Source organism: Xiphophorus maculatus, chromosome 17 (genome assembly GCF_002775205.1).
Source record: "Xiphophorus maculatus strain JP 163 A chromosome 17, X_maculatus-5.0-male, whole genome shotgun sequence".
Classification (NCBI taxonomy): Eukaryota; Metazoa; Chordata; class Actinopteri; order Cyprinodontiformes; family Poeciliidae; genus Xiphophorus; species Xiphophorus maculatus.
The window spans coordinates 19,274,261-19,299,405 of NC_036459.1; the positions used below are offsets into that span (position 1 = coordinate 19,274,261).

General features: G+C 40.7%; 2 protein-coding genes across 2 annotated transcripts; one reads left to right on the forward strand and one right to left on the reverse strand.

The window, feature by feature from the left end:
• Positions 1-1,058: 1,058 nt before the first annotated feature.
• rint1 (RAD50 interactor 1) lies at positions 1,059-11,969 on the reverse strand. The gene is made up of 15 exons (XM_005808149.2): positions 11,721-11,969; positions 11,504-11,629; positions 10,578-10,693; positions 10,081-10,254; positions 9,864-10,001; positions 8,642-8,822; positions 7,925-8,035; positions 6,956-7,181; positions 6,511-6,648; positions 5,494-5,588; positions 5,181-5,285; positions 4,756-4,976; positions 4,417-4,597; positions 2,076-2,194; positions 1,059-1,416 (listed from the first exon to the last, which is right to left on the reverse strand). The coding sequence occupies exons 1-15, from the start codon at positions 11,952-11,954 to the stop codon at positions 1,212-1,214; spliced, it is 2,370 nt and encodes a 789-aa protein (XP_005808206.1). The 5' UTR covers positions 11,955-11,969; the 3' UTR covers positions 1,059-1,211.
• A 4,281-nt stretch (positions 11,970-16,250) lies between these two features.
• Positions 16,251-23,819, forward strand: LOC102222748 (prolactin-like). Its single transcript, XM_014475608.2, has 6 exons — positions 16,251-16,263; positions 18,586-18,704; positions 18,996-19,183; positions 21,152-21,259; positions 21,505-21,684; positions 23,288-23,819. The coding sequence occupies exons 2-6, from the start codon at positions 18,683-18,685 to the stop codon at positions 23,480-23,482; spliced, it is 693 nt and encodes a 230-aa protein (XP_014331094.1). The 5' UTR covers positions 16,251-16,263; positions 18,586-18,682; the 3' UTR covers positions 23,483-23,819.
• The last annotated feature ends 1,326 nt before the right edge of the window (positions 23,820-25,145 follow it).

Genomic DNA, 25,145 nt, shown 5'->3' on the forward strand with positions numbered 1-25,145 from the left:
AGAAAAGTTTGGTTGGTTAGAATGACCTGTGTTATTCATTAAAAGCCATAATAATGGGAAAAAGAATATATCAGAGTTTACATGTAGAATGATTACTGTTTCTTTAAGCAATGTGGGACTACCCAGAAGTCACATCTGAGTTAACTGGAGCCACAACTGCAACACTTTACTTTCTGGTTCGACACAAGTCTATTCAAGAGAAATCAGCAAAGACATCAGGAAGAGACTCATGGAGTTGCACCAGTTTGGTTCATCCTTGGGAACAATTTTCCTTGAAGGTGAAGCATTCATCTGTTCATAGAGATGATTGGAACGTCCAACCATCCAACCAGAGGAACCAGAGGAAGAATCCATTACTCCAAAAGAAACAGCAAAAAGCCAAACTGCAGTTTGCAAATGTTCATAGAGACAAAGAGCTTCATTTTTGGAGACATGTCCTCTGATGTGATGGGACTGAAGTGGAACTGTCTGACCATAATGACCATCGTTACATTTGGAGGAAACATGGGGATGTTTGTTGCCTGGAACACCATCCTAACTGAAGTATGGTGGTGGCAGCATCATGTTGTGGGGCTGTTTTGCTACAGGAGGAACTGGTGCACTTCATAAAATAGATTCATAAATAGGCATTTTGAGGAAAGAACATTATGTGGACACATTGAAGTGACATCTGTAGACATCAGCTATGAAGTCAAAGCCAGGATACCAATGGGTATTCCAGATGGAGAATGTCGTTCGGGCAGAGTGGCCCAAGGACAAGGTTGATGTTTTGGCGAGGCCATCTCAAAGCCAGAGCAAGATTAAGATGGGTCAGAAATCCTGCAAACTAAGCGCAAGGAAGGAACCCCCGTAAGGTTTAACCAAGGCAGTTAAAGGCAATGCTAGCAAATACTGCACTGTACATTTCATACAGTTCATCTTGAAAGTATTCACAGCGCTTCACTTTGTCCTCATTTTGTGATGTTACAACCTTTGTTATATTGGTTTGTGAACCTGCTCTGATGAAGTTTGATAAGTGAAACAACCACCATCATGACAAAAAGACTCAAAGACAAACATTACCTTAGAAGAATCTGAATTTATTAACTCTAATTCTAATGTAAGAACCAATGTTTTGGATTTAAGAGTGCAAGAAAATACATAGAATGAGACACCAGTCTTTCAGCTCATCTGATCCATTCTCCACATAACAGGAATATAGTCAGCCATTGTTATATTCCTGGCAGTAAAGCTTTGAGGTTGAGAAGGATTAACACATCGCATGGTGCCAAACAGAAAACTCCCAACTCATTCAGAGCAGACTCTGGTGAAGGATCTTCAAAGTCTGTTGCTTCCTGCTCAGAGCGTTTAAGGAGATCCTTTAGGAGAATGGCAGAGCCAACCTTTAGACACAAAATAATGCATGCTTCCTTCACACTGCAAAGACAAAAAGGAAGACGGGAAAAAAACCCAGTTACATTTGGTTCCACAAAAACATTTATCAACAAACAAAAGCAAAGAAATCAATCTTTCACAACAATCAGTGGCTGCTCTGCCATGAGACAGGGCCGACTGACAGACTCCTGCCAGATCATGTCTGCAGTTAAAATCAGTCACCCCGCTGTTGTTAACTTAGCTGCTATATTTAGTAACTTTTCATACAAACTAAATACAAAAAAAACACTGAATCGGGAGGTCAGAGTTTTTAAAGTTCGGCAATCAGCCAGAAAACTGCAGTTGGTGAACCACTAGTATTTTTAGTAGGGCTGTATGATTCCAGAAAATTGTAACACTGACATCAGTTGTGATTAGCCCTCTTTCTTTAGCAATAATAACCGACTAAACAGGCTCTGACAATTGTAATATAGTCCCTCTTAATATTGCATTCAAGCAGCCCTTTGCAACTATGATATTAAACCCACTGGTAATGTGTTGATGCCGATTTAATGCATTGTGTAGCTCTAGTATTTAACTGTCATGATACCAGGAAGATCTCATGTTGGCCCTCTTGCCCTTTCCCGTCTCTGGATCCTGGTCAGTGGGACATTGTGCTGCAAAGGGTTAGGGTTAAAGCCGAGCCGCTGTCAAACACTTACTGCTTAAAAAAGTTCTCAGGTCTTCTGCAGTAATGGCCGAACAGAGGGAACAAGTTTCTGGTCATGTCGAACTGGAGCTGAGCTGCTCCACCATCACTGAAGTGATTAGACAAAATAACCTGGCAGACAGAAACAATTCATGAAATTATTGGTAGCACTAATAAGCACTTAAAGATGTTAACAGCTTCCCAACGATGACAAACCACTTTGATTTCTTTCAGTCTGGTTTCCATGATTACCACAGTACTGAGATTGCCCTCGTCAAAGTGTTCAATAACATTCACATAAACACAGACCGTGGAAGAACCACAGTGATGGTTCTGTTGGACCTATCTTATCTTATATTACTGAAGTGAATGGAGAGCTGGGTCGGACTCTCTGGTACTCAACTGGCTCTGATCTTACAGAAAAAACAGGGATTTATTTGTGTCAATAGGCAACTTCTGATTGAAGGCCTAGGACCCCACTCATTCAATATCTATATGCTCTCGCTAATTCAGGTTATAACAGGATATAAGATTAATCATCATATCTATGCAGATGGTACAGGTGACTGTGAACCCATCCAATCACTGAACAGATGCTTGGAACAGATAAATGTGTTGATGTGCCAAAACTTTCTCCAGCTGAAAAGAAACAAAACTAAAGTTATTATCTTTGGACCATGTAGAGATAACACACAGCTTCAGTAATCACAACTGAAAACCAGAGATCAGGCTGAAATCTGGCTGTAGTGATGGACTCAGACCTGATCCTTCAGAGCCACAAAAATACAGTTACAAAGTCAGCCTGCTATCACCTGAGGATCATTAAAGGAGTAATGTCTCAGCAAGAGCTAGAGAAACTCAGCCATGTGTTTATCTTTAGTTGAATTGATTACTGCAACAGAGTCTTACAAGTTTATCTGAAAAAAAAACAAACAAATCAACCCTCCAGCTGTAGCTGATCCAGAACGCTGCTGCTAGAGTTCTGACTGAAACCAAGAAGATAGAGAACATCACCCAGTTCTACAGTCCTTCACTGAGAGAATAGACTTTAAAAATACTGTTAGTTTATAAAGATCTGCTGTTGTTGAATCAACCTTCCAGACCTCCCAGGTCTTCTGGTTTTGCTCTGCATCCAGAACCAAACATGGAGGAGGAGCATTCAGATTCTATGCACCACAAATTCCAGATCTGGAATTTGTGGTGCATAGAAGCACCACAGAGTTTTTTGGAATAAACTTCCAGAAAACTGCAAAACCACAGAAATACTGAGTTCCTTTAAATAAAGGCTAAAACCAATCTGTTTAGAGTTGCTTGTAATGTAATATTTGTTATCACGTGGTGCATTTATGACTTTGTAATTTTATAACGTAAAGCACTTTGAACTGCCTTCTGCTGAATGGGCTATAATAAAAAACATGACTGATGTATGTTTCTGTGTGCCCAGAAAATATATAATACTGCCCCTCTAATAAGTGGCTTAAAATACCTGCACTGACGGTTCAATAGAATTTATTAAGAATTTAAATGTTTTGGGAAAGAAAATCACTCCACAAGGCCAATGGACATAATCCTGATAAAACTGGACTACCGCTCTTGGCTTCAAACATTTTCTGTTATGTAAAGAAGAAGCAACTAGCCTCTTGGCTCAGACAAGTTGTCCCAGCCCAGCAGATAGCACAGAGTTCTGACCCAGACATACAGCCTGCAGAGAGACGGATGGAACAGGCTGTATAGTTGACCCGAAAACCAGGCCCCACGTCTAATTAGAGCAGACGAGACAACAACCCTCTGCTCCACCTTGTGTCTCTCTGCTCACCTTTTGAAACTAATAAAGTTAAAGGTCTGGTGGGGTATGGCTCTGCCAGCTTTACAAAATCTACACATTGACATCTTGGACTGTTGTTGTTTGCAAAAGTTCATAACTTTGTCACAAGACAATCTGAACAGAGGACTTTTACATCACGCTGTAATTTGTCGTCTCTGTGATCAAACACTGGCTATTGTTTTGTTTATGATGTAATCTTTACTGAAATCTTTGAACATTTCTGAACAGTTCCAATCACAGACAACAAGAAGCTACCATTGTTTAGTCCTACAGACATAAAGAGTCAAAATGTAGTAGATTTTTCATTATTCGTTTTTTAAACCTAAACATGAGGTCTTCTGTGTGCATTATGCCACCAGTACAGTCCAATAAAACCAGTTCACCCTGCTGTCCCTCAGGAAATGGCCAAAACAGTGAAATAAAACAGCTGAGTGCATCAGTGTGAAGCACTGTGGGCATAGTAAAGTATCTCACCATATGAGAACAGCTAAGCTGTGAATATCACAAACAGAAACATCACAGCTCTCACCTCTTGGTAAATGAAGTTGTCCAGTTTCTCTGCCAAACCCTGCCAGGCGAGTTGGAACAGAGAAACACTCAGGACCTGATGAAGGTTCAACAGTCTATCCCTCACACAAAGCATCATGGGACACGCTGAACTGGACAGGGACATGGCAGACTGGTCTTGAGGAGGTGGAATGGACAACCATCTACAACAGGAGAAAAAACACAATATCCATCTATTCTGATTAACCTTTATTTTGAAAAACATTTGCAATAAAAACCGGGTCAAATATTGAAAAAAAGTCCATTAACCAGTACAAAACCACCAGATTTGTGACTGTGTGTGGCACATTAACAGATTCACCTTTCCTGACAGTATGGCTGGGCTTTTTCAGCCGTGTCTCTCATTAGAAAGTGCAGCAGTCTTCCCAACATATCTCCCTTCAGTCGATCTAGCAGTGACAGCAGACCATCGAACAGAGACCCCTCCAGGGAGGCCAGACGCCCGACTTCTGTCATCTCCAGGCTGCCCAGAACCTCCTGCTGTCCCAGAGAAACCACAGCGTGCTGCAGCTGGAGGAAAAACTGGAGCACACACACAGGAAGAAGTCACACATTCTGCAGCCTTCAGTTCCCGTCATTCCTCTGCAGCTCTGGCTTCATGCTTAGCGAATACGTTACTTGTAAAACTCAGGATGATTTTACTGCTCTTGTTCTGCTCAAAAGCTCATCATTAAGAGGTGAACACAATTTTCTGCTAGAACTGCAGTCACATAAACCCATACATACCACATTGTCCCCCCAGTCTCTCAGAATGGTTGAAATGTAGTTGACTGCATTGAGGATGGCGCAGTACCGGACCCCCAGTGGGCAGCGGGACTCCTCTTTCATCACCTGGGAATAAAAGAAAAGAACTTTTATTGTGGTGGGACATTCATGTTGGACATTCTGGTTGTTCCTGATGTCGCAGAGCAGAGTGTCTGATTCCTGACCCATGCTCTCGAAGGCCAGTGAAGTTTTCTTGCTGAATCATGATTTTATGTTTTTCAAAGCGTTATGAAACAAGTTTTTTATGATAGCCGACATCCAGAGTCATCCTTACCTGAGTTAGTCGTATGCGGAAGTCATCGACCAATTCCTTCTGCAGCCCAAAAAACCTGAGCTGTGCTGCAGGACTGGGCAAGGCCCGATAACGTTCTGTAAGTTTGCAACCAAACACAATTAGCTGACATAAACTGTTGGAGGAATCTATACTATAATTACATTTGTAGTGCTCGGGGGACACGCTGAACTGGACAGGGGCTTTTAGTTTTGGCAAAACTTTATCCATTTTTTATCTCTGGGTCAGGAGCAGTTTAAAGACACAGTATTATGTATTTTCCAGGCCCACAGTGCCATTTTATAACATAATCAAGTAACTATGTTACTTGATTATTATACGAAATGTCACTTGATGATTTAGCACCTTGAAATTGGGCCTCCGTCTCCTGCTTTTTTGAAACTCCGTCTTCATGAAGTCATCACAATATGGCTCCTTTATCAACCCTTTAACAACATTTTACCAGCATTGAACCGAGAGGTAGTTATATAATGAGCTCAGCTGATGTGCAGTTCCACCAAGTGTTTGCTAATTGCTGCTAGCTAGTCTGAAGGAGCTGAGTGGGTAAGCTACTGTGAAGGGCTGCTCTGTCAGGAGGAAGTGCTGAAGCTTGGAAACTTTGTAGGCGGAGCTAGGTCCAGCCAGGAGTTTAGCACAGCTGAATGGTTGCCATGGAGATTAAAGGATGTCTCAAACATGCATGTATGAATCAAAATGAGGGAATAACATAACATGATGTATAACAAAAAAAGGTCAATTTTACATAATACTGTCCATTTAACACAGAATGGGACACTTTTTACTCATTTGTTTCAAAATAATCTTACTCCTGTTGCTTTTCTACCTTATCTATAATTATCAAAATGAGCAAAAACCCTTTGTGCAGATTATAAATTATTCTGGATGAGTCTATATCTGATAACTGACCAGCTTGAGGAGGTTTTGAGTTTACACACTCCTGGCCATACCAACACATTTCTCAGCTTCTACTTTATGTGTGAAAACATGATGAAGTCATACCTGTGATGACTTGCAGGAGAGTCATGAATGTCTCTGCACACTCTGGTGCCTTCAGCTCATCCATGTCACTGATGTCTTTGTACTGAGATGTCCAGGCTCCCTCAGCTGACAGCATAGCGTCCATCTTCTCCACAGCCACTGTGAGCAAACGGAGAGAAAAGCGCAGGTAGTTATGCAGGCATCGTGGAGGACGCTCCATGTTGCCTGGTGTTCTGGTTCATAACATCATCTCTAAACCACAAATAGGACAAAGGCATTAAAATCACTGAATCATGGGGAAAAATGATCAACTAGTACATCACTGTTTGATTTAGAATTTTCCAGCAGATGTCAGAGTTGTTTCCTACATAGACAGGATGCAACATGAGCACTGAGTGATGAGATACGGCTTTAAACACAGCGAAAGAGGAAAAAACTGATGGATGGCAGTCAGCTAAGAACTCACTCTTCCTCTCCACGGCGAGCCACTTCTGAAGGAAGGCGTCATCAAGCAGGATGTGGAGCAGAGCGGGCAGCATTGCCGGGTAGGAATGATGGCTTCTCAGGTCCTTCTCAAACTGCAGCACCTCCTCCACTAGGTGGCAGAAGAGCCCATCATCATACAGCATTCGAGAGGCATCACTGGCTACCTTCTCCTGGACTAAACACACCAGGCCTTGACACAGCGCCACCTGCAGGCAGACAGAACCAACAAATTGCTTCTCTCCTCACCCATCAGGAGACTTTGTTCCTTTTTTTCTAAATTCAGAGGATTTGTAGATGAAACTTTCTGATGTTAAAACCTAACATTATAATTTTAGGCAAAACAAGAACTTGAACTTTAATGTTTTAATTTGGATAGATTAATAACAAAAAGATCATGTGTTAAAGTTAGAATAAATATATTTAAACATTTTTGAAACGACTTGTTGAGATCAAAGATCTACTTTCCAAGAGTAGATAGCTGTACAGTTTTAGCTGTATGACATCTAACAATCAAGCAGTCCAACCATTAAAAACATTTAAATTCAGCGAGACCAACAACAACAACGGTCTGACAGAGGAATAAATAATTACTTTTCCCCCTCTCCCCTCCAGGGGGTCTTTTGTGGGCTCTAGTGTCCCTTATATAAAAGTAAGATGACAGGAAAGAGGAAGGGAGAGGGGGGAAGACATGCGGCAAGTATCGCCGGGTCCGGGAATCGAACCTGCGACGGCCACATCAAGGACTCAAGGCCTCCAAATGTGGGTCACGCTATCCCCTACGCCACCACAGCACACCCCAACAATTACATTTATAATCAGTACCTGCAGTTCCATTCTAGGTTTTCAGAAAATATTTCCACTTGTCTAATGTAAGCACTGCTAGCTAAGTTAGAACTGATCTCAGTGCCAGATTTGGAACCATTTTATTTCTCTCTTATAATCAACATACCTTGGCACTGATGGTTTGTCCAGACCGGTCAAAGACTGGCTGAATCTTTTCCTCCATGAAGGTGGCGCTGTTCTCCATCCATTTCAGGACCTGAGTGAGGTACCACTCTGGCTGGAACACACATAGACATGAGACTCTTCTAAAGCAGGGAACCAGTCTAGTTAGTGTAGAGCTGAACTAAAACAGCTCATTTCCCCACACACAGTGCTTCATTAAAGAAGGTACTAAACCAAACAGAAAAGTGTTTAAAGGAGGAGTCCTGAAAGGCATATTAACATTAAAACTCCTTTTATTATATTCAGTCTCCTGCATTTTCATTTCCTCAACAGTAAAAACAGATTCTTTAATTATAAATATGTAAGTGAAACTCAGCTGCAGTATCAAAAAAAAGTCAATTAAACTCCAGTTTCAAAGCACAGAAACACTTGTAGGTCGAGATGGAAAGAAAATAACTGACAGGAAGATTAGAACCAATCCACAGAGAGATTGTCTCACAGTTAGCTTACAGTTCACAAATAGAAAACAAAGCAACAGCAAAAAAAATATGGAAGCAACTTGGTAGAACTTCTTCTAAACATACAGGTCATTAAGGAGGAAGACTTCAAGTTTATTTTACTTTTCATTCTGAGAGTAAATGTCACATGAAGGAACCAGGGAGAGGAGTTGGGGTTATGACATCAGCTCCGCTGTGCGTTGGGTGTTCAGTGCAGGACAAACCTTGTGTATGGAGTTGGTTTGGCGATTTCCATAGAAGTGGTATCTGAACCTCTTGCTGAGCGGCTGCAGCATGATCTGAATGGGCAGACAGAGGGACGGTGCTGCGGGGGACAGGGTGGATGAAGAGCCAGGCGGCGCTCCTTGAGTGGAGGCTGAAACCCTCTGAGATATGAGGTCATCGCTTTGAGGGGCGGTTACAGAAACCAACGGCCTGATGGAAGCTGACTGCAGTCAGTGTTTATGATTTAAACTTAGCATCAGGAACAATAGCTGAATTACTTACTGTGGCATTTAATAATTTAAGTCTGTTAAAGGGGAATCTCAATAGATTAGAATATCACTGAATGTTCATTTATTCATTCAAATCAATTCAAAAGAGAGATTTTTACACTCACACGGCATTAGTTTTGTTGATTATTACTACTAGCTAAATTAAACTCAAAACTCATTTTAAAAATTCTTAGAAAATTACATTTTTACTTAAGAACAATAAAAGATTTATTATTAAAAAAAATGTTTGTTATAGTCACATTTATGAACTGACAGATGTACAACAGATTATTTAGTCCTCTACATGGACAGTCAGTCATAAACACCCACTGCTAAAGAAACTGACTGTTTACAGAGAAGTGGACCGGAATGTATGGAAAGTTGAGAGAAAGAAAAAAGTTAGGCAGAAAAGTGTGCACAAGGAAGTTGGACTGCTGTCCAGCTACTTTAAGAGGATTGCTATGTCATGAAGAGGTGGATGGCGGCCCCTGGAGTCTCAGTAATGGAAGTTCTCAGACTCGGATGTAACTGGTTTTGATGCAGCCAAGTTGACTTATGATTCATATTCCATATGCAAAGGCTGCTCTACTTGGCAGCCTTTGTTGCCAACTAGAGGCTGGAGTTACTCTGAGTTATACCTCATTTTCCTAACAACCCAACGTATTTACCTGACCTGTGTGCCATGTTGAGATGAACAATCTCTACTCAGTTCAGGCTCTGCTTCATGGTCAAACTCAAACTTAAAATTAAAATGTAAGATACAGTTGGATTCAATAAATCAGAGTTCTGATGAGGTCAGGCTAAAAGTACCTCTGACAATAACAACATTTAAGCAGGTATTGAACACGCTTTTCCCACATTTCTGCATTCAGTGGTTTTTGATGTAATATTCTGTAATATTAAGCAGTTAAAATGACTTGTACTGAGCAGCTCTGTACATGTGAAAGGATACGAGGTCTGCAGAGCCAGCAGCTGCAACAGCAGTCCCTCCAGCTGGCTGCTCAGCTCCTGGTAGTTAGCAGGTGTCGTCACTGACTGGTTAGGTGTGATGATGGGCCACTGCAGCTGAGCCAACACTTTCTCAAAATCACTGTGACAGAAATAAAAAGGAGAATCAGACTTCTGAAGAATCTGACCTCCTGAGTATCGGGGCTTTGAGGTAGAGCTACCTGGTGAGTCGATCCTTGATGATGTTATGCCAGAAACAAAGAGTTTTCCGGAGAAAGTCACAAAGATGGGAACATTGGGATTGGTTTAGACCACAGTCCAGGGCTGCCATGTTCTCTACTCCCTTTATGGCGTCCCACACACTGTTGATCATCAGAGACTGCTGGACTGCAGCACTGTGGACACAGCAGCACACACAGACACCACACACATGCACCTTACATGTGATGCACAAAACTGTTTCCTAAACTCAATCAGGAGACAAAGTCACACACAATGTTTTCTCCCACATGCACAGTACCATAATATTCATTCTTTGTCTCTAATACAGAGCCTTGTTGACCCCCAAGACTTCTGGGAAAATATTCTGTGAACCGACGAGAAAAAAAAGGAACTTTTTGGATCTAGTCTAAAAGAGGCTGACTCTCTGTTTTGTGTTTCTCTCCTTGTATTTAATGACTAATCCAGGTTCTTAACCATCTCTCCTGGTTTACTGTACCTAAGCTCCTCTATGTGGTGAAGACACTTCAGGTATTTCATGGATCTCTCTATGAAGTCCACATGGTTACATGTCTGGCCCAGATCCTCCATCCACTGCTTGGTCCCCTGTAGGTGCTAGAGAAGAGCAACAAGATCATCATAAATACAAACATCACAAAACACACATAACACGACTAGGGTTGAAATGATTAATCATGTTGAGTCAATTAATTACATAGTCCTCAATTAATTTAGTAGTTGTTTCTATGTGCGATGGACTGGCAACCTGTCCAGGGTGACCCCACCTGTCGCCCATTGATAGCTGGAGATAGGCACCAGCACCCCTCATGACTCCAACAGGATAAAGGTGTAAGAAAATGGATAGATGGATAATTTAGTAATTGATTAATCGTTAACTGGAATGTGCAGACTAAAAAAAAATCCTACACATTCAGAGTTGTAACTAACCCTGAACTGTAAACAATATTTAAACATTTTGCATTTAAAATAAAAACATCTTTGTTTGTAAATATGTTTAACTTCACCTGGTTCAAACTCACTGAAGAAAGCAGTTATTGCTTTTTAGGCAGTTAAAATGACTATTTTATCATTTTCAAAAAACAACTGGGTTATTTGTTTATTTGCATCTTTAACTTAGTTCTTATAATGTATATGTAGAAAAAGCTTAAGTGGTTAAATGACAAATGAGGCAATTGTTTTATCCAGCTAATTGATTAATCGTCAAATAACCGATTGCTGAAATAATCATTAGTAAAAAACAGAACGAAAATACATAGAACCAACTGGACAGACTGTGGTAAGATTTCTAGGTGAAAAAGCAGCATTAATCAGTGGGAACTGTTCACACGATAATCTCAGGTTTAAATCTGACCTTTGGACACTTTGACCTAAAACTATGTCTATCGCTGTTTCTATGAGCTCTACCTGCTGCAGCCTGTTGGAGATGCGCTGCTCTCTCTGCAGCAGCTCGTCCAGAGAATATCTGACCTCTACTGCAGCAGAAAGAGCTGCTGCAACTTTAGGAGGACCAGAACTGCAAACATTCACAACCTGAATTAAAAGAGGAGACATTCACATTGGATTTTATATTGTCATAAACTTGTGTTTACTTTTGTGTTTACTCAGAGTTGAGCCAACCAACCTGCTTCTCCAAAGCTTCGGTCTCCTCTCGGATCTTTTCCAGCAGCTCACAAACATTCCTAGAGGATTTCAGGATGTCGCTCTGCTCCTTCTCCAGGACTCCAGAAAGTCCGTAGTCCTCCTGCTCCCCCAAATCACCAGGAACTCCTCCATTCCTATGAGAAACCTTCTCTTTTAACTGGTCGCTACTTTTTCTTATTGGGGAGTTCTGTTGCTTCTCTGTAACTGCAGCCATTTTCCATTTAATCTACCGCGGTGACGTTGTCTTTCTGGCGAGTACAAATCGAATGTTAAAATTATTGCCCCCTGCCGCTTCGGGGTGGTATGAAAGCAGAACGAAAGCCAGTGTTTTGTTTGTTTTTATTAACTTGTATTATGAATTGAAGCACACTTAAATAACATCCAAAGATGATGTGCAAATCCGTTCGGCTAGGATGAATATCCAGATCAACGTGAAAAGCAATGAAAAGTACATATTTGGAAAACATAAGCAGAGATGAAAGCACATTGGCGATGTCAACGTTATCAGACTCAGCCAGAGAAAGGAACAAAACCCCCATAATACACCCAGAGGGACGTACACTGATGTACTTTGTACATCAAAGTACACCAATTGGGTACTTTGGAGACCCAATTTTTAAGTTTCAAAAATCATCAAAGCACACAACAAAATGTCAACATAGTCTGTTTATTAGAGTAAACAGGTGTTGATCTACCTACTGGCACAGATTGCATCTGCTGGAGAAAAATGTTTTCGTTAGATTTGAATGACCCAAAATGCCAACCTTCAGCTTCTAGAATACGCTATGGATGAGTCAAATGAGTTTTTTATTACAAACTAATAACAAACATAAGCCCAAATGCATGGAAGATTTACCCGATGATTATCTACATGATGACTATCTGTCTGGCACTGTCCACCTGTCAGTGACATACAGAAATATAAAGCAAACATAACAGCATAAACACTTTAATAAATAATTAAGCAGGCAGTCTTCCCAGCTCTTCCAGGAAAGCTGTTCATTATGGCAGGAGCACTGACTTTGTGACTAACACCCTCCAACTACCGGGAGTCACATTCTCAGAAATTAACAGCAATATTTAAGTCAGATTTATTTGCAGAGCACATTTCAGCAACAATGAGTTCAAAGTGCTTTACATTATAAAAATATATACAATAACCAATTATGAAACAATAGAATAGAATAGAATTCAACTTTATTGTCATTGCACTGTCACAAGTACAAGCAACGAGATGTAGTTTGCATCTATCCAGAAGTGCTCTACGAGATATAAATATTTATTCACAGATGTACAAGACTATGTATGTATGTATGGACTATAAGGGGTTATAGCAAGAGATATAGATATTGTGTATAAATATAAATATGGGAGCTATATGCACAGATTATACAGAATATACAAGAATGTTAGGGAATGAATTATTGATAAATAATGGCAGATAAAATTTACAGGTTGTATGTGTGTGTGAAGAAAACAGTCCGTGATGTGTGTGTGTGTGTGTGTGTGTGCGTGTGTGTGTGTGTGTGTGTGTGTGTGTGTGTGTGTGTGTGTGTGTGTGTGTGTGTGTGTGTGTGTGTGTGCGTGTGTGTGTGTGTGTGTGAGGATAGTCCATGTGTTATTGTTGTATGAGAGGATAGGGGAGTACAGTCCTTATAGTTTATGTTTTATGTCAGGAGGCGTTCAAAAGCGTGACAGCTGTGGGAAAGAAGCTGTTCCGGTGCCTGGTGGTTCTGGTCCGTAGGCTTCTGTAACGCCTCTCAGAGGGAAGGAGGGAAAAGAGTGTGTGTGCTGGGTGAGTGGAGTCCTTTGTGATTTTCCCAGCCCTTTTCAAACACCGCTTCCTGTAGATGTCCTTGATGGCAGGGAGCGGTGCCCCGGCGATATACTGGGCAGTTTTCACCACCCTCTGCAGCGCCTGCCGGTTGGAGACAGAGCAGTTCCCATACCAAGCTGTAATACAGTTGGTGAGGATGCTCTCAATGGTGCAGCGGTAGAAGTTCGTGAGGATCTCTGAGGACAGGTGGTTCTTCCTCAGGGTCCTCATGAAGAAGAGGCGCTGATGCGCCTTCTTAATGAGTTTGGAGCAGCTGGTCGTCCAAGTCAGATCCTCGGAGATGTGGACTCCCAGGAACTTAAAGGTGTCCACACGCTCCACCACTGTCCCCTTAATGTGGATGGGTGGATGTGGGTCAGCGTTCCTCCTAAAGTCCACGATAAGCTCCTTGGTCTTCTCGGTGTTCAGCTGCAGGTTGTTTTTGTCGCACCACTCAGCCAGATGGTCTACCTCCTCCCTGTAAGCGGCCTCGTCATTATCTCTGATGAGGCCGATCACCGTGGTGTCATCTGCAAACTTGATGATGGCGTTAGAGCCATGGACAGGTCTGCAGTCGTAGGTGAAGAGGGAGTAGAGGAAGGGACTCATCACACAGCCTTGTGGCATTCCGGTGTTTATGATGATGGTGGATAAGAAGTGGTTGTCCAGCCGGACATGTTGAGGTCGACTGGTCAGGATGGGATGACAGTGTTGAATGCTGAACTAAAATCTAAGAACAGCAGTCTGGCATAAGTGTTCTTACTGTCCAGGTGAGAAAGGACAGAGTGCAGCGCTATAGAGACTGCGTCCTCTGTGCTCCTTTTCTGCCTGTATGCAAATTGGTGGGGGTCTAGTGTGGGGGGGAGACAGGATCTGAGGTGTGCTAGGACCAGCCGCTCCAAGCACTTGGTAATGATGGGGGTAAGGGCTACCGGGCGGTAGTCATTGAGTCTGGTTGGGTTGGGATTCTTGGGGATTGGGACAATGGAGGTAGACTTGAAGCAGGTTGGTACCACAGTGCGGGCCAGGGACAGGTTGAAGATGTCCGTCAACACTCCTGCCAGCTCCCCAGAGCACGTTGTGAGGACACGTCCAGGTATGCCATCAGGACCCGCAGCCTTGTGGGATTTAATCCTGCTCAGAGCCACTCCTACGTCAGTGGGGAGGAAAGTCAGTGGCTGTTGGCCTGGGGTGGTAGCTGCTTTGGTTGCAGTTGTGGTATTCCCTCTCTCAAAACGAGCATAGAAGTTGTTAAGTTCGTTGAGGAAGGAGACATCAGTAGAAGCGGGGGTGGTATTGGGGTTCTTCTAGTCTGTGAGAATCTGAAGGCCTTGCCACATACGTCGGGGGTTGGCGTTAGAAAAATGATCCTCCACCTTCCTTTTGTAGTGATGTTTGGCCTTCTTGATTCCCTTCTTCAGCTCAGCCCTGGCTGCACTGTAAGTCTGTGCATCCCCTGACCTGAAGGCGATGTTGCGGGCCTTCAGCAGGAGACGAACGTCTCGGTTCATCCAGGGTTTCTGGTTGGGGTACATGGTAATGCGTTTGCAGGTGGTGACACGTTCTATGGTGGTGGAAATATGGTTCAGTACAGATGAGGCGTACTGATCCAAGTCTGTATGGTGGAAAATAGTCCAATCTGTATTCCTGAACCGGTCCTGGAGCACAGCGTCTGAGCCCTCTGGCCACACCTTTACTGTCCTCACGGTAGGTTTCACACGTTGGATGAGTGGTAAGTACCGAGGTGTGAGGAACAGGGAGAGATGGTCTGATTGTCCGATGTTGGGGAGGGGTGTCACATTGTAAGCTCCACCAAGCAATAAATATTACATTTTGTCAAAAACCATCATCAAATTCATTAAGAATAATAATCTAGCAAATGTACATCAAATATATTCATCAGTGTTCCAGTTATAATCAATTTCAACAAACTCAATGTTTCAGCTGTTTGTTTCAGTGAGTAATATTTAGATATTCAATCTTTGACAACAAAAAAAGACATTTCTTTTCACACTTTTGCATCTTACCATCTTTATTTCACAAAAGATATGTATGTATGTATGTATGTATGTATGTATGTATGTATGTATGTATGTATGTATGTATGTATGTATGTATGTATGTATGTATGTATGTATGTATGTATGTATGTATGTATGTATGTATGTATGTATGTATGTATCCGTGCTTGAAGAACCCATGGATCATCAGTTGGGCTTTCTACAATGGCTGGATGTGGTTCTGTTGATGTTCTCTGCGTTCTTCTGCTACTTTTTATACTCTTGGTTGTGGAGAACCTCGCCGAGCGGAGTAGCGGCATTGTTTGCTCGCGTGAACGGCTGATTGCGCTGTGTGGGCCTCTGCTGCTGCCCGGAGACGGGCCTGTGGTCCCGGAGGAGTTACGGAGGAGACGACGGGGCTGCAGGTCTGGAGTTAAACGGAGGTAGAAGAGGAGACGGCGCAGGCCAGCGATACCGGCGATTATTGTGGGGAACGTGAGGTCTTTGGGAAATAGGACAGACGAACTCACGGCGCTGGTTAGGACCCAGAAGGAGTACTGGGAGTGCAGTATCTCTGCTTCACGGAAACCTGGCTGCACTCGCTTATTCCGGACTACAGCGTGGAGGTCCCTGGATTTTCCTTGGTGCGCGGGGACAGGGACTTTTCCAAGAGTCCGAAGAAGAGGGGCGGCGGGATTGCACTTTATGTGAGTGAGAGGTGGTGTAATCCCGGTCATGTTAACGTGAAAGAACAGATTTGTAGCCCGGACATTGAACTTCTGGCTGTGGGAATGCGGCCGTGTTATTTACTGAGGGAGTTTACGTCCGCCATTTTGATCGCTGTTTACATTCCCCCATCAGCTGATGCAGCGGTGGCCTGTGACGTCATCAGTTCTGCCACAGTCGAACTCCAGACTCAACACACCGGACGTTGTTATTGTGTCTTGTCTCTTGTCTTGTCTCTATGCTGTAACTGCGAAGTAATTTCCCTGCTGGGATGAATAAAGTACTTCTATTCTATTCTATTCTATTCTATTCTATTCTATTCTATTCTATTCTATTCTATTCTATTCTATTCTATTCTAGGTATGTATGTATGTATGCGTGTGTGGGTGTGTATGCGTGTCTGTGCGTGTCTGTATGTATGGGTGTATGTAGGGGTGTGTGTGCGTGTGTGTGGGCGTGGGGGCGTGTGTGTGTTTGTTTATAAGACAACTTTGGAAGTTCAGTTTCTAAGTAGCAAAAAATTTCACAATCTCCAATAATTTACTCTTTACTCCAAAGTTCTGAACATTTATAAACTTTTAGTATAGTATTTGAGACTCAATTTATTTCAGGAAAGATTTTAACCACAGATATCTTTCAAATCACCATTGTTCCAACACATCAATAAGGTTTCTTTAATTGTTTGTCTACCAGAAAAACTTGGTTTCTGTAAATATGGATTGAAAGGTCAGATCCAGTGACTGTAGTGTCCTATGGGCATTCATGAATGAAACTTTGACCCCTTAACTCTCCAGGTCAGTCTAAAAATGACAACATGAGAAGAACTGCCTGACAACACAGCTTTCCATGGAAGCCTAAGTGTGGTTTGTCTGCACATGTAGCTTGGTCACATGAGGAATCAGCAATCAATTATCAAACATCCCTGATAATGTACTGCTTTCAATCCCCCAAACAAATCAATGCTTTTATGAGATGAAGCTTTTTAGACTGAATCACATAATTGTCTTTAATGAAGTAATGACATCCTTTTAGTACAACAAACCTTCAGCAACAGAGTGTAAAAGGATTGAGACATTATGATGCACATGCTGAGTCTGTATGGTAAGCGGAAAGAGTATATGGAATAATGAAGTAAAGCTTTATTTTGGAAAGAAAGGAGAAAGAGCTTAAAGAGAGAACTGCTGGGCTGGTGGGTTTACTGATTTGAATTGTGGACAAAGCACTGTTGTAGCTCGGATTAGTCAAGATCTCAAAAACAAGTTTCCTGGATACTCGTCTCAGAGTTGAAAGCGTCCTCTCTTCTTCCTCCAAATGTACCAACATGGCTGACCTGCTTGTGCTCTGGGGTAGATGCAAGTATTTCACTCCAAAACATGTTCCTGTCTGAGACACAGAACAACAAACCAGAAAGAGTGCCCTGTTGGGACCTGGATGGACACTGAAGTGGTGTGGTTGGTGGAGGCAGAGGAAAAAACTTATTGTATACTTATTGTGAGCATCTTCAGTCAGAGGCTTCTTCAGATTCAGTGCAGTACAGACAGCTGCAGATTTTTCCTGCCAACAGCCATCACCATCTTCAATAACTTTTTGAAGAATCTAAATCAATGAGTTACAACATTTAATTTCCCTTTGGGATTAATAAAGTATTTTTAACTTTGAATTTGAACTCAATTCACACCTTAGTCCTAAACCTAAACCCTAATCCAAAATCAGCATTTCTCCTTGTGGGACCAGGCTTCGGTGCCCACAAAGTAATATGTGTCAGAAAAATGGTCCCCACAAAGTATTAAATACATGGTACACACTCATATACATACACAACCATCAGGTTTATGAGTATGTACATGATATGAGAGTGTACGTACAGATAGTCATGAACAGGTCAGAGTACAGTTCTGTTATCATTTTTACACCAAGGACAGAATTACAGACAGTCTGGATTTCTTTCAGCTGCAGAAAACAAGTCCAGGATAGCTACCTCTGGGCTCAGACAGGGTCATTAGGTCAAAGTTCATAAGCATTAAAATAAAAACATAGGCCATAGGATATTAACCTGTATGCATCATACATACTGTGTGAGTTTGAGGGACAGACATTAAAGGACACGAAGGACAAAGAAAGAAAGCATGATTACAATGCTTCCAACCCCTGGAAATAATAAGATCACAAAAGATACTGTACTAAAATGACTCATTGTTCTTAGGGTTGGGCTCATAGTGATCTGACTGATCACTCAGATGCCCCCATTCTCCTTCTCCTCCCCATCCTTTCTTAACATCCCCCTCCTTATTTTTGCTTACCAGCCAAATTATCAGTGAGGATTCATATAAAGCTCCTGCTGTCTTGAAACTGAAGCATTCAGTTCTGCACCAGAGACGGAAACTCTTCTGCATCTACAGGATGTCTGCACACATCAGACCAGGCAGGTATCATGCATGAAAAAGATTTCTGTCTGTCTCTTCACATCCCGTCTAATTTCTCAGTCTGTTACTGCATGAGGTTTTGTCTTTTTTTGCTGCTTTCTGTAGAATCCATTTTAATATTTTGAAAAAAAGGAGGCAAATTTAGGTTTTAATATGGAAAATATGGAGAAAATATATCAATTCATTTACTCACTGTCCATATTCTCAGAGGATCACTGTGGTGTGAATTTTCTTAATATTCCAGTCTTTGTTGTTTTTCCTCATCTTTCTCTTTCTTTGACGTTTCTTAGTCTCCCCCTTGTTGGTGGTGCTAATCTACCTGGCACTCTGCAGCAGGCTGAGCAGCATGAGAGCAGCATCCAGCTGCACCAACGGCCAGACTGGATGCCACTTCCTCTCCCTGGCAAACCTGTTTGACCGGGTCATCCAGCACTCAGCCAGGATGCATGGCATTTCAAATGACCTCCACTCTGAATTTGTAAGACTTTTTCTTATTTCCTGAGGATTTTTAATGATTCGTACCAGAGTCTCTTTGACATACTTGCATTCTGTCGTTCTAAGTGTATTAGTTGTGTCCAGAGTGCATTTCTACTCAATCTATCTATTAGATGTAACAGTCTGTAATGCTGGCTATGCCAGTGATTGGTTGGGATTATACAGTTTGGTCTGCTGGTGAACTTTACTTTGCCAATAATTTAAAAAGAAGGTATAAATGAAGTTATGAAGTGATTTTAGGACATACAGTACATTACTCTGCTTTAAGGCTCCTATAAAGGTTTTGTTAGAGAAGGATTAAATAAATACACAGTATCTTCCCCCTCATAATTCTTTTCATTTTTTTTGTTTTTTAGTCATGTTTAAAAGTTTAAGATTTGTAAATTAATTTTAATAACCTGAGTAAATCCCAAAACCTCTTTTTTAAGTTCTGATTTTATGTAGTTGAGAAAATTAGTTGTCCAAACCAACCTGGTCCTACATGAAAAAGGTATGACCTCATTGCTCAATTTACTATTATTAACTACATTTAATGGAAACTAACTTCAGTTTTCTTTGTCACTCCCAGTCCTGATTACAGCTGGACCCGTGAAATCAAAAACTGACTGAAACAGAACCTGCTTACAACATGAAGTAGTCTAAGAGATCTGGAAAAATAACCTTTAAGCAAGTAAATCAAAAATATCTCAGCTGTTCTTTTAGCTATATGCACATTTAAACATAAAATATAGCTTAGGTGATCAAAGACAACAAGACAGAATACAACAAATGCTAATCTATATGGTAATTTTTTGAATGACAGTATGACCTATATAAGTTTTTAACCTTCTGGATGCCATCTGCAGTGCTTTCCAGATCTCATACTTGTTTGAAAATGGTCCCAGTGGGCTCACCATCAGCTGATAAGAGAAATCTGCTGATATGGCAGACTAACACAGCAACAGGCATCGCCAAGGAAACTCCACATAGGAACACAGACCTTTTTTTTTTTTTTTAAACACAGACCTTGTTGTCACTAGAGAATTTGATGCAGTTCTGACCATACTGGGCTCATAACTGTAATGCTCTTATGGGCGCTGCAACAAAGCTGATGGTGTCTGTAACAAAAAATCTAATCTCACCTAGTAGATGGAATGAAGTCACACTTTGTGCATGAGTAAAAAGCATGCCTTTCAAAACAGAGAGAGACATTCACCCACACCTGAGAATTAAATCCAGTGTCAAGGGTCTGTTTGCATATTTGCCTATTTGAGAATGACATCATCAGATCACACTTCAAATTATATTCAGAAGGGTGTTTGTAGCATACCACGCTGCTTTTCTAAACTGCAGTGAAACTAGCAATACTGATCAATTGAATTTTGATAGTAATAATTGATTATCTTGACTGAATGTATTCTAGTCAAGTCAAAGTTGATTTATGTAGCACATTTACAGCAGCCTCGCCTGACCAAAGTGCTTTGCAACAAACACATCACAGGTAGATAAATTACAAAATAGAAAATAAAATTAAGTTTAGTGAAAATAATAAGACAAATATAAAATTGGAAAAGATACCAAAAGCTAAAGGTATGAAAAAAACCCAGACAATTCTTAAATTTTAGCTGCAGTAATTTTCTTCCATCCTTTTTATTTTATTCCAGTCATGAGGGCCATAAGGACCAAACATCACTAATGATGTCAGTTCAGCAGGTTTAGAAAAGCATTGAGAGGAGCAGAATACATCTCTGTGTAATATGTTGCTCTGGTACAGCACCATAGACTGCAATATGCAAAATGCTTTCTGTAACCCATCTTCCATTGCTCTTTTTGCTATTATTCAGTGATGCACATGTACATATACACACAAACAGAAAGCATCACTAATATTAATCACTTGCGTACTCTGTCCACAGATGGCATTTAGAAGAAGCCTGACCTTTGACATTCTCATTCATGTCTACTCCATCAGGAACTCTACTTCCTTCCCAGTAAGAACCAGATTGGCCGGGTCAGTCGCAACTGCCACACGTCTACCATCCTAACTCCAAATGGCAAAGAGAATGCTCAGAGAATAGCGGTGAGTTAACCTTTCTGGAACTTATTTCCTCTTCCTGACATCAGCTGTCTACATCATAGTGAAACGTCATGTAACCTTTTGGGTTCCCCTTCAGTTATTACCTTTTGCAACACACAACTGTGCTACTTCCCCCTTTGATTTTCAATGCAGCGGTTTAAGCAGTTACTGCATACAGCTGTGACGATGAACAAGCCCTCCTGACTTTTGTATCTTACCATGTTTCCACATGTCCTGCTGCTCTGCAGAGAGAGGAACTGACCGAGGTGATTCTGAAGCTCCTGGTTGCGTGGCGGGAACCTCTGTGGCATTTTCATCAGAACATGGCTCAGCACCATGAATTTAACAACTTCAGCTCAAACAAGTCTCTGGAAATGAGTGACATGGTGCATGAACTACGCAGGGGTGTGCAGAAAGTGGTTGAGAAGGTACATGCCTGCACATAATCTACATCACAAACCAAGATGAATGATTCTGAACTGCCTTTTTACAGATTGAGAGAAGTAAGGAGATTCTTTATACTTATCAAATTAAGACTTATTTAACATCACTAAAATAGACCAGGAACCTTTTTAATTAACAGGATATTTTATTTTCTCATTCCTGTCCCAATGAAATAAATAAGTAAAAAGAACAGAAACCACCAAAAAATAGACTAATGCATCAATAATTCTACTCTACGCAATCTGATGTGGGAGAACGAGGGGAAGGTTTTATGAGCAAATAATGAACATTTGAAATATTATTTACAATGAGTTAGGTATCTTGCTACTTTCTCCAGACTTTGTGGACAGTTATGAATTCCAATACCAAACATTAATTTGAAGGGCAGGAAAATGGTTGATATCAAAGTTTCGGAATAACCCAACCTCTCAGAGTTCAACTTCTAAGACAGAACAGAAATAGTGAGTGCATGTTTGGTGAAATGAAATGGTTGGCTCACTGATGGAAGTGACAGTCTAGTCTTAGCTTACATGACGGGTAAACCTGTTCCCAACGTTCTTGTTCCGATCAGGCAGTCATTGGGAGATTTGAAGGTCATTGGTTATGTTTGTTGAACTGAACCCAGTGACAATAAAACCAAGCAAAATGAAAAAAGAAAAAAAACTAAGATAAATGTGGCACATCATGATGCAAACAGAAACATTCACCCAAAAAGCTAAACTTACCCGACCAGATAAAACATTTTGAAGGTTCTGTTTCTGTCTCTTAGAACTCAGTTGTAGGATGGCAAGCGTTTTTAGCAAAGGACTCTGAGGAATGTGGCACCACACAGTGCTGAACAGCCAAAAAAAAAAAGAAAAGAAAATTGATTCTATTCCTTTTCAACCACTTTTTAGACTCTGATAGATACCAATAATGTAAGCAAACTATCCAAAGCTGCTTACATACTAAAGGTTACCAGCAGGAAATCACTGTATTGATCACCATATATGATTTATATTTCATAATTTAACATATTACTAAAGTTATGTTCTATCAATATAATTTCTTCAATTTCTTTAGCACATTTAGTCATTCAGACAACATAATTCACTGAAACACTGATATTTCAAGACAAAGAAAACTATATCTACATGGAATATAAATAGTTTCAAAGGAACTTGGTGAAAATAGTTCTGGGGGGTAAAAGGTTGGATCTGTGGCTTTGTATTTCTTATGAGAGCTCTCATAGAGGGCACTGCATGGTTTATGTCTTTGTTGGTTTTTGGTTCCTAAAGTCATTTAATTTAGGACAAAATGCTTCTGTGCATATACTGTAGCTGTTACTGTTTGATAGTCCTTGAAATTAACTCATCTCTTCCACCTGATCACCAGAGCTGTAGACTACTTTACCTGTTTTTTTCCCAAACCATGTTTTTTGAAGACAGATGAGTTGAACGCGATATTTTTTTTTGAAGAAAGTTGTTCAGTATCCCAAATAGACATTAAGAAGCTTTTATGATTGTATTATATGTGGTTTACTATCAATAAGAGCATTTTGGTATTGGTTTGAAAGTTGAAGTAATAATGTGTGTTCTTGTGCCTAAGATGCAGATGCTGGGAGTAATAAGCAGTTCTCTTGGTAACCTGGCTTCCCCGGAGGCTCTACTGGCATCCGACAGGGCAGAATGGCGACTCATGAACGACTACGATCTCCTCTATTGCTTTCGTCGTGATTCAAATAAGATTCAGAATTACCTGAAGATCCTGAAGTGTCGAATTGTTCCAGAGCATGGGTGCTAAACAGAACACTGTTAAAGAAGTTGTGTTGGACTCTGTTACATCAGCATTGAAATGGAAATACGCCATAAAGAAACAATGTATATTCTGACTTACTGTGTGTTCCTTTTGCCAACCATCAGGCATGAAGTAGCCTCACTTATAATTTGTTCAGTTCTGTCATGAATGAAGACCTGCAGGTAGTTGGCTTACTGTGTACTTCATACTTGATTTCACTTTCAAAACTCCAGAAAAACAATGGGCATAATGTAAGGATGCAGTGGCAGCACAAATGTTTACAAATGTCATGTAAAATGCACAATGTATTGAAGTATGGTTGTATTACATAAAAACATTACTAGAAAAAATATATTATTGTCATTTCACCAGAGAAGAAATATGTGCAGTGTTTCCACCTTCCACCAGAGACTATTCATGTTCATGTGGTCAGAAAAGAACCAATACGAACACAATAATCAGTTTTCTTTATGTACAGTCTTTGGATAATGTGTCATCATATCTTTGAGTGGCAAGTTCTAGTCTGAGCACAAAATAATGGTGTTAAGTGTAACATATGGCCATAGTAAAAGTTCACTATTATGTGTCTCAGTCGGCCAGTGAGAACAGAAAAGTGTCTACTTGACATTGATCTTGGCATTTAATCAAACAATCCACAAAAAACATGAATTTCAATTAAAAACATTTTCAGACATCAAAATTATATATTTTTTTGTCTTCATGGAAATATCAAAAGACAAGAATATTGTCAGAACCGTGTGCCATGAGAACTGTGAGAGTTTTTAGCAAATGAACCCACAAGCTGTTTCATTTGGTGTCTTTTGTCACAACCACAGAAAGCATTTTAATCACTTCAGTGTGGTTCAACGAACTAAATGCAAACTTCGTCACTTTAAAGGAATTTTTTTTCTTGTTTCTCATTCCATTTATATTTTTGACACATAACAAGTGTAAATCTTCTCTTTGCCTTATAAGGAATCAGGCCAAAACACAAAAATATATTATAAGAGTGCTCTCACCATTGAAGGATGGTAAGATCCTCTGCGAGCCAAAGTCCGTCGCTGACAAGGCTCTTCATGAATGAAGCCACCATGATCTATTCACTCTCAGCCCCTCTGGAAGACCTGAAATCAAGCTAATGAACTGCCTAGATCCATTAGCTTGCCTTATAGCTGTATTGTCTCATAAATACATGCAATGACACCAATCCTAAAAACCTGTGGTATATATAAGGATTGAGTAATCATATCTAAATTCTGGACATTAATCAAAGGGCATACTTCCTTAAATAATTCGGTCAGTGACTGGATCTAACATACATGTTGAACATTTAGATGTAGTAAATATTTTTGATAATTAAGGAAGTTTGGCTGAATCAGAAAAGTCCAAACATAGGTCAGATTTTACAGTTGCTATAAATGCTGCCTCAATCACTTTATTTTCAAGAAAATCAATTTTAATTCTGCACTGTAGTGCAAAACGTTTCAAAAATATTTTACTCATTTTGTGATTGCAAACCTGCCATTTTAACATGGGTGTGTAGATTTTTGGCCACTGACTGCAGCCTAGTTTTGAAACTACTTATGGGAAAGTAGCCAATGAAAAACAAAACAGCAGAACATCCAGTGAATATGAGAGGGAGAGGAATATGCTGCGTTTATTGTTTATT